The 9,982-nt window shown below is 40.9% G+C and overlaps 1 protein-coding gene and 1 non-coding gene across 2 annotated transcripts; one reads left to right on the forward strand and one right to left on the reverse strand.

Annotated features, from left to right (window-relative positions):
* Positions 1-6,144: 6,144 nt before the first annotated feature.
* LOC107489467 (uncharacterized) lies at positions 6,145-8,236 on the reverse strand. Its single transcript, XM_016110214.1, has 2 exons — positions 7,039-8,236; positions 6,145-6,668 (listed from the first exon to the last, which is right to left on the reverse strand). Exons 1-2 carry the CDS (start codon positions 8,234-8,236, stop codon positions 6,145-6,147), a joined length of 1,722 nt encoding a protein of 573 aa, XP_015965700.1.
* Positions 7,509-7,615, forward strand: LOC127748134 (small nucleolar RNA R71). The gene has a single exon (XR_008010077.1). It is a non-coding gene; the product is annotated as a small nucleolar RNA R71 (small nucleolar RNA).
* Positions 8,237-9,982: the final 1,746 nt, after the last annotated feature.

Genomic DNA, 9,982 nt, shown 5'->3' on the forward strand with positions numbered 1-9,982 from the left:
CACACACCAAGTGGGCCCGGAAGTGGATTTTTACGTCATTTACTCATTTTTGTAAATCCTAAGCTACTAGTTCTCTATAAATAGGACCTTTTGCTATTGTATTTTCATCTTGGTAACTATCTTCGAGTAGTCTTATGCTATCTTAGATCATGGGGCTGGCCTCACGGCCATGCCTAGACCTTGTTCTTATGTATTTTCAACGGTGGAGTTTCTACACACCATAGATTAAGGTGTGGGGCTCTGCTGTACCTCGAGTATTAATACAATTACTATTGTTCTTCTATTCAATTCAGCTTATTCTTGTTCCAAGATATTTATTCGCACTCAAGAACTTGATGAATGTGATGATTATGTGACGCTCATCATCATTCTCACTTATGAATGCGTGCCTGACAACCACTTCCGTTCTACATGCAAACAAGGCTTGAATGTGTATCTCTCCTTGTCTGTGGTATTCTGAGTAGGATTCAGGGATTGAATGACTGTGACGAGCTTCAAACTCGTGATTGTGGGGCGTTAGTAACAGACGCAAAAGAATCACTGGATTCTATTCCGACATGATCGAGAACTGACAGATGAATAGCCGTGCTATGACAGAGCGCGTTGAACATTTTCACTGAGAGGACAGGATTGTAGCCATTGACAACGGTGATGCCCAACATACAGCTTGCCATGGAAAGGAGTAAGAAGGATTGGATGAAGACAGTAGGAAAGCAGAGAGACGGAAGGGACAAAGCATCTCCATACGCTTATCTGAAATTCTCACCAATGAATTACTTAAGTATCTCTATCTTTATTTTATATTTTATTCATCTTTTAGTTATCAATCCTCTATAACCATTTGAATCTGCCTGACTGAGATTTACAAGATGACCATAGCTTGCTTCATACCAACAATCTCCGTGGGATCGACCCTTACTCATGTAAGGTTTATTACTTGGACGACCTAGTGCACTTGCTGGTTAGTTGTGCGAAGTTGTGATAAAGAGTTGAGATTGCAGTTGAGCGTACCATGTTGATGGCGCCATTAGTGATCACAATTTCGTGCACCACACTGCCTACAAGGTGACCCTGGAGCTCGGCGTAATCAGCTCGAGCAGACTCTAAATCAGCCCTGAGACGCATCATCTCCCTATACGTCGTGACATAGCTCTGCTTGTGCTTCAACGACGTGTCTTCAGCCAACCTCACAGAAGCCGCCAAGGCAATAGAACTAGCCTTTTCGCCCTCCAACTCCTTCTCCAGCTTGGTCACTTTCACTTCGAGCTCCTCCTTTAAACCCTTCATCCGGTCGAACTCCGACTTAGCCTCCTCCATAAAAGCTTTTGTAGCATGAATGGGAAGATTTTAAGCAGTCCGATATAAAGTCGCACCCAAGTGTGCCATCTTGACGCTGCTCCGAGTAATAAAATCCAAATGGCGAAGAAGAGAAACATTGTCAGTAGGCATAGTACCATAAGGACCAATTTGCTGGTCCACAAACTCGACAGCATCAAAGTCGAGGGCATCAAGGTTAAAAGGCTCGGCTGTTTTTTGCTTTTTCGGAGGAGGAGCGCCAGTAGAAGAAGAGGTAGCAGCAGAAGCCTATGAAGGATCAGCCAAACAAACCTGAAGAGTAGGGATCATCTTCCTCGGTCCAGGAGAGCTCGAAACAGATGGCTTCGACAAAACCTGAGAGGACCCCTCCCCAGCCTCCTTGGCCGGGACGTTCTGAGTCGCAGTAGCATTCCTTGCCTTCTTGAAGGCCTTCATCGAGTCATTATTTTTGGCCATCTCTGAAAAATAAAAAATACAACAGTTTACAAGCCAGAAAAGAAAGCAGAAAACAAAACAAAAACATATCAATTTATAATACCCAGCACAGTGCGGATTAAGGACGGATCCCCCAAAAATTTTTTGGTATCAAGATGGGGAGGCTCCCCCCAAATATCCTCCAAGACAGCCACAAAAGTCTGCTCAACCTCGTCCAACATTTCCCAAGTGTACCTAGATACCACTACGTTCTTCTGCCATTCTAAGGGGAAATAAGGCTCGCCATTCTCATCCAAAAAGAAAGGACGAGCTCCTTCAACAGCTCAGATCTTAAAAAAATAATTCTTAAAATCCCAGAAGGACTCATCATACATGGAAAAAACCTTATGTCCCTGGGCCGACCTAAAAGAAATCCAAAAGCTTTCTTTTTGGTAATCCCAGGCTTGGTCAACACAAACAGATACAGAAAAAGAGTTTGAGAAGGCGTAACACCAAATTCGTGACAAACCAACTGAAAAATCTTAATGAAACCCCAAGAATTCGGATGAAGCTAAAATGGGGTTACATTACAATACCATAATAGGTCGGTCTCAAAAGAAGTAAAGGGAAGGGTGATATTCATCTGGCTAAAGAAGAAATCATATGCATAAAAGAAGGGACGCTCCCCCTGGGTCAGAACAGGAAAGCAGACCCTTTCATCAGAATCAGGTGCTACAAATTCATAGTTGCTTTCTTGATCCCCACTACTACATATTCAATGATGTTTCCTAAGCTCCACACAGAATTCCGAATTAGCAAGAGATACACACAGCAACACAAAGGAGTCCAACTAGTCGGACATCCCCTTAGGAACCTTAGAAGACGCCTCGACAATATTTTTGCGAGAAGACATGGCCAACTAATCCTACAAACAAGAAAAGGAAATGTGTTACTAACCAAAAAATAGCTCGGCCGATATTAAAACAACTTGGAAAATATGATCCAGAGCAATACAAATAGTAAAAGGAAATCCCCAAGACACACACCAAGGTCCAGGGGCATCCTTTGGAGGCAGTAACACATAGCAGAAGACTCAAGAAAACCCACAGAAGCTACCACAACAGAAGAGACATTCTTTTAATCAACACTCTGAAGAGAAAAATGGATTAAGCAGATTAAGCAGCTTCTTAACTACAGTTCCAGTCTACAAAAACTATCAAGCAACAAAACATACCAAGGAAAAATCTTCAAAGACACAACCTTTCCCAGAATCAAACAAGCCATTATCCCAATAAAATCTACAAAATCAGAGGGCAGCAAAGCATGCAAAGGCCTAAAAAACCTCAATCAAGAGAAATACTAGGAGTATGCATAAAGACGAAAATACATCACAGTGACGAAAAAGCCCAAAGGTATAAAAGATTCAAGCTTTCCAACATACAAGCAGAATTAAAGCTTTACCAAAAAATAATAAGAACAACAAAAAGAAGAGCCTACCTGAACAAAGAAGAAAACTTCGAAGAGATTGAAGATAGAGAGACGAAATCGCCTTTTCGAGCAACAAAAAACACCAAATGACGTCGCAGAAAGAAACACGAAAATACAAAGTCCCAAGCAAAAACTAAAAGCGAGAAAGAAAAAGGGGGGAAGTTACAGCAAAAAAATAGAGAAGAGAAACCGTTTTTGTGAGAAGATCAAAATGAAACAAAGAAACGGAACATTAAAAGTATTAATGAGGTTTTTAAACCCTCGCGCATTCCCAAAGCAAGGAGGCGCACCTTTTCAAAAGTAAAATTCAAAAGCAAATGTTCCACATTCAAAGGAGAACCCTAAAAAGAAGAAGTCAACAAAATGCTCGAGTCCGGCTTCACCATAAAAGGATCGAAGTCCTAAAATTGAAGACTCGACCTCAAAACAGAAGACCGAGCTCGAGCAGGGGCACTGTTCATACCCTGGGTCGAGCTATCCGACCCGGGATGTTCTACTGATAAGTCGACCGACCTCTTCAAGTTAGGACAAATCCGACCTCTTCTCAAAGAGCTCGGCCAAATCACCAGGAAAGCCCAAAAAGGGCCCAAATGGAGGACCGCGTCCCAAAACCTAAGGCAGCCCAAGCCTACAGATAGAAAGGCGGTTCCCTTGAAGATAACATGACCTCACTCAAAAGATAAAGATAAGATAAGATAACTAACTTATCTTATCTAAGAAGGTCACTCCGCGCCATTATAAATACACTGGAGCACCCAGGTATAACTCATACTTTGATCCTACTAAAAACCTGCTTAATACCCTTGCTAACTTAAGCATTGGAGTCCCTTGCAGGTACCACCACCCTCCGGTGATGAAGGATCAGCACCTCCACCAAGTCCAACAAGTCGGCACGACAGCTCCAGCCACCACGCACAAGCCGGACACGTAATCTCCAACCAATACAGAAGATCACATCTGAGATCGACTTACAGTTTCAGGTAACCCTCAGAACAGTAATGACAATCAAATGACTAGAAAAGCTCTTGGCAAGGTATGAGAACTGGAAATCCTATCCTAATTATCCTTATCAATTGTGATGAGAATTGTTCATTGCTCCCACTTAGTTAACCCTCAATAAATGAAGGAAAGTCAAGTGGACTAATCAATTTGATTCCTCAAGTCCTAGTCAACTCCTAAGGAAACACTAGCTTTAGTGGAATCCAAATCAATTAGCAACTTTCAATTATCAATCAACAAAGGAGTTTGACAACTCAAGTGTTACCAATTACTCAACCAAGACAAGAACATAAAATCCTACTCTAACATCCTTCTAAGCATTTTGTCCAACACTTGGCAAGTATAAAATAAAAGCATAGAAAAGCAATAATAGAATATTAAACACAATCAAATACGAAATACCTCAAATTTCATTAAATAGAAAATCAAAGCTAACATGAGAGTAGAAGAGAAATTAAATTAAAGGAACATTGAACCTGGAATTGGGAAGAAATAAACCTAAAACTAAGAGAAATCCTAAATCCTAAAACCTAGAGAGAGGAGAGAGCCTCTCTCTCTAGAAACTACATCTAAAACCTAAAATTGTGAATAATGAGAAGTGTCTCTTAATTCCTCCACTCTGCAGCCTCTAATCTGTGTTTTCTGGGCCGAAAATTGGGTCAAAAACAGCCCATAAATTGCCCACAGTGATTTTTGATACGTACAGCACGTAGCTCTGTCACGCGAACGCGTCATCCACGCGTGCGCGTCGCTTGTCTGCTGCACAATCCACGCGTACGCATGCTTCTCACGTGCACGTCACCTAAACGCAAGGCAACTATGGCTAATTATATATCATTGGGAAGCCCCGGATGTTAACTTTCCAACGCAGAACCGCCTCATTTGGACCTCTGTATCTCAAGTTATGATCAATTGAGTGCGAAGAGGTTAGGGCTGATAGCATTGCTATTCCTTCAGCTTCTTGTATTCCTTCCACTTTTGCATGCTTCCTTTTCATCCTCAAAGCCATTCCTACCCTATAAAACCTAAAAACACTTAACACACATATCATGGCATCAAATGATAATAAGAGAGGATTAAAAATTGTGAATTAAAGGCCAAAGAAGCATGTTTTCAATCATAGCACAAAATCAGGAAGGAAAGTGTAAAGCATGCGGATTCTGTGAATAAGTGTGAGATTAGTGGATAAAATCCACTCAATTAAGCACAAGATGTACCACGAAATAGTGGTGCTTCACTAAGCATCGTATCATAAGAAAACAAATAGTTCAAAAAGCTATAAACAAGAGATAGAATTGGATGTCACCATAGTGGGGTGTCTCCCACCAAGCACTTTGGTTTAGAGTCCTAAGTTGGACTTTCATGGCTTTCTTGATCACTTAGAAATTTCCCCAAGGAGGAAAATCTCAAACTCCTTGGCTTGCTTTGGTTGAGCATGATCCTTTGAATTTGACTCCTTGGCACTATCCTCTTTTCCTTGCTCCTTGCCATCTTCAATCACTTTGTCTTCAACTATGTCGCACCCAAAAATAGAGTATGCCTCAAGGATGGATTTTTTGGAGTCCTCCAAAGTGAACTTGATTAACTTGCCATCTGCCTCAAAAGAATAGACTCTCGAGTGTGCGTCTAACTTGAAATGGGCAATCTTCAAGAATGGTCTTCCAAGGAGTATTGATGATGGCTTGGTTGAGTCAATAGGAAGGGTCTCCAAAATGTGAAAATTATCTAGAAAGAGCAATCCTTGAATATTGACTATGACATTCTCTTCAATCTCCACAACTGACACAGTACTCTTGTCGGCTAATACAAACCTCGCCTCGGACCTCTTTAGGGGAGATAAGTTCAGTCTTTCGTAGATGGGGAGTGGCATGATGCTTACACACGCCCCCATATCTCACATTCAGTCCATGACCTTAGTCCCACCAATCAAACAAGTAACCAAACATGGGCCGGGATCATTGCATTTTTAGGAAGTAAAGAGGAGATAGAATCATCTTTCGGCTTTTTGTTGATGTTGCGAAGCTTGTCTTTGTGACTGCAAATATCCTTGGGGAACTTGGCATATTTCGGCACTTGTTGAATGGCTTGAAAGAGAGGGACGGTAACTTTAACTTTCTCAAAAACTTCCACCACAGTGGGGTCAAGATCTTCTTGCTTCTTTGCTTTCTTGGCTAAAGTTGAGAATGGGATGGGCAAAGGCTCTTCAAGCAAGGTCTTTCTCTTTGGCTCCTTGACCTTCGGTGGTTCTTCCTCATTTTTATCAACATTTTCATCTTCACTCCTCATCATCTCTACTTTATCTCCTACCTCCTCATTATTTGTCTCCTCATTCAACCTTGAAGGTATAGCCACATTCTTATCCAACTTAGTACCACTTCTAAGAGTAATGATATTTATGCTTCCTTTAGGATTGGGTTGAGGTTGGGAGGGCAAACTACTTGAGGTTGAAGCTTATTGGGTGATTTATGTAGTTTGAGGAGGGAGAGTCAAACAGGTAAGGGCTTCGACTATTGTAGCCATGTAAGTATCTTGTTTCTTATGGAACTCTTTGTTCTTGCATGAAGGTGTGAATTGTGTCATTCATGTGGGATTGATTGGAGGGAAGGGCTTGGTTAATTTGAGAGGGATTGGATCGACTATTTGGATGTTGATACTTCACTTGAGATGGAGGTTGTGGGGGTTGTTGGTATGGTTATTGGTATTGTGGTTGACCTTGGGGGAATTGGTGGTAGTAGACTTGAGCATTTTGGTTAAGTTGAGCTTGGGGAGCTTGGTTCCACCTTTTGTTTGAGTTATCTCTCCACCCTTGATTTAGATTACCTCCTTGTGGGTAGGATCCTTGGTTGTAATTGGATTTTTGCAGGTAAGGGTTAACAACTGCCAATGTAGTGTCCTCTTGGATTTGAGGGTACTCATCGGTGTAATAAGAAGTACAAGTACAAACACCACATATCCTTGATGGTCCTTCGGTCCTAGGAGGTTGAGGTGGAGTATTTATCAAAGTTTGAGGGATTTGTTGCCCTTGGGTGATTTGCCGCAACAAAATCGTAATCTCACCAAGGGTCTTAGTCAAAATAGCATCTCCGGAAGGAGAAACCCCGCTCACAGCTTTTGGTGGCGAACTCCTTGCTCTAGAGTGTTGAGTTAAATCTGATAGGTCTGATATAACTTCCCATGCTTCTACTGTGGTCTTAGTTTTGGTCAACGATCCTCCATTTGCAACATCCAGGAGAAGCTTGTCTTGGTGGTGCATTCCTTGACAGAAATAACTGATCAGAACCAACTCATCAATCCGGTGGTGAGGGCAAGTCTCCAGCAACTTCTTAAATCTCTCCCAATATCCATACAAAGTCTCCCCATCTCGCTGCACAATGCAAGATATCTCTCTTCGCAGCTTGTCTTTTTTCTGAGGAGGGTCGAACTTTTCCAAGAATTCTTTCCGCAACAAGTCCCAATTGGATCTAACTTTCCCTGGCTGAGTATAAAACCACTCCTTTGATTTTCCCTCCAAAAAGAAAGGGAAAGCGAAGACCAATACCGCGGCTTCATCTGCTCCATGTCTTCTCGCAGTTGCACATGCAACTTGAAAATCCTTAAGGTGCTTCAGAGGATCTTCCCCAGGCATCCCACTGTACTTGGGGAGCAAGTTGATTGTGCCAGACTTAAGCTCAAAATTCGGATCCAAGGCCAGATATAGAATATGAAGTGGTTGCAAGGCAAGATCAGGAGCTCCATCTTCCTTCAACGTGATCCTTCGCGGTGGATCCGCCATGTCGATGTCACCTGAGTCACTCAAAGATAATTCAGTACTCCCCATAGATAAATAGAGAGTCTCCTCGTTGATTGGAGAATGATGGTCACGGATTGGTGGTGATAGTGAATGGGAGTGATCCTCAAGAGAGCCCGATTCACTATGCACGAAAGCTAGCCGGCGCCGAGCTTGCCTTATACAAGTTAAAGCTCTTTCAATTTTTGGATCAAAAGTGGCCAAGCTCGGGTCTGGAAGCGACCGTGTCATTCAACTGAGGAGGCCATGAAAGCATGTAATTATGAAAAGCAAACAAAAGTAGGCAAGTAACCAAGAACTAACTTAATAATCTGCAACTACTAAGACTAACTAAAAAGAAAAGTAGTATCTACAATTAATGCCAAGTAGAAAACCAAAAATCAAATATTCACAATATTCACATATTTACACAACCAAAATCATAGCACTCATTGCACTTAAAGTGAAATTCCCCGGCAACGGCGCCAAAATTTGGTAGGCGCCCGAATCGCATAGGTTTGGATTTTCATACTAAAAGTAGAATTAACATTGCAAGCATAGACCAAACCCAACAATTGGCCACCGATCAAATTTGAATTTCACAAGATGTGACACAACTCAAAACCAATTTAAAACTGAGAGTAATTGACTCCCAGGTCATCTCCCAAGGAATCACTTAAGGGCAATGAGTGTGCAGATTCCGGTTGTAGTGATCAAGGGGTTGTGAATGAAGAAATAAACATATAAATTATTAAAAGAAAATGCAAAATTATAATGATTGAACTAATAAAGAAATTAAAGAACCGACTATGTAATATGAACAAGTAAAGTATAAAAGAGATTAACATAGCAATGTATAAAAGATTGAAAGCTTAAAAAGGGGTCATGGCTTGGAGTGAGCTAAGGGTCCTTTCTTTGTTGGAACCACAACTATGACAATTATGATGGATTAGTCTCACTTGATCAACCCTCAAATCGGAAGGTAAGTTAAATGAGCATAAGTGTTCTTAACCCATAAATCCTAAATTGCTTCTTAATGGCCTTAGCAACAACTTAGCGTTAGTGGGAATAAGAACAATTAACAATCCAAGAATTGACACTAAATGTTGGACATTCTAACTCTAGGAACCCAATTGCTCACTTTACCCAAGCCAAGAGACAAAAATTTAGCCTAAAACCATGTTTGACATTTTGTCAAACACTTGGTGGGCAAAAAGCTTAAACATGAGAAAAATAAGAAAAGGCTTGAAACTAAAAGTAACACTTGATCTCAATCAACAAGAATGACAATAGAAAGAATAGAACAACCATAAAACATCAAATTCATCAACAATAAATTGAAATTACAAAAGAGAAGTAAAATTGAACTATAACTTGAAATAGAAGAAAGAGTAATGACAATGTAACTATAAAGAGTAATAACAAGAGAATAGTTACAATTAGATTAGCAAAATCCAAGATCAAAAATGGAAATTACACTTTGAAAGAAAAACCCTAAGATAAACCCTAATAGAGAAGATGAAAAACTTAGAGAAAACTAAAACTAAAAATCTTTACTACTACTCCTAAAAACTACACTAATGATATGCTATGTTATGCCCTTCATTCCCCCTCCAATATGAGCTAAGAGACATCAGAAATGGGCCTCCAAAGCCCTCAAATCGTGAGTCACATGCTTCTTTAATGAAGTCATGCGCGGACACCTGTGCGGACACACATGCACTTTGCGAAAAATCCCATCCTGTGCGTACGCACAAGACGCTGTGCGCACGCACACATCTCTGAACTCATCTCCTTTGATTCTTCATGTTTCCTCCACTTTGCATGCTCTCCTCCCATTTTTTCCAACCCATTCCCACCTTATATACCTGAAATTACTCACAAATACATCAAGGTATCGAATGGAAGGCAAATGGAATAAAATAGATCAAATTAAGCACAAAAGAGCATATTTTCATTATCAAGTACAATTTGGGAGGAAAGTTCAAAAGCATGCTA

Source organism: Arachis duranensis, chromosome 5 (genome assembly GCF_000817695.3).
Source record: "Arachis duranensis cultivar V14167 chromosome 5, aradu.V14167.gnm2.J7QH, whole genome shotgun sequence".
NCBI lineage: Eukaryota > Viridiplantae > Streptophyta > Magnoliopsida > Fabales > Fabaceae > Arachis > Arachis duranensis.

Coding starts and splice junctions, on each gene's coding strand:
- LOC107489467 (XM_016110214.1), bottom strand. CDS start 8,236: ATGACACGGTCGCTTCCAGACCCGAGCTTGGCCACTTTTGATCCAAAA. Junction 6,669..7,038: donor AGGATCCTACCCACAAGGAG/GTAATCTAAATC, acceptor TCACCCAATAAG/CTTCAACCTCAAGTAGTTTG.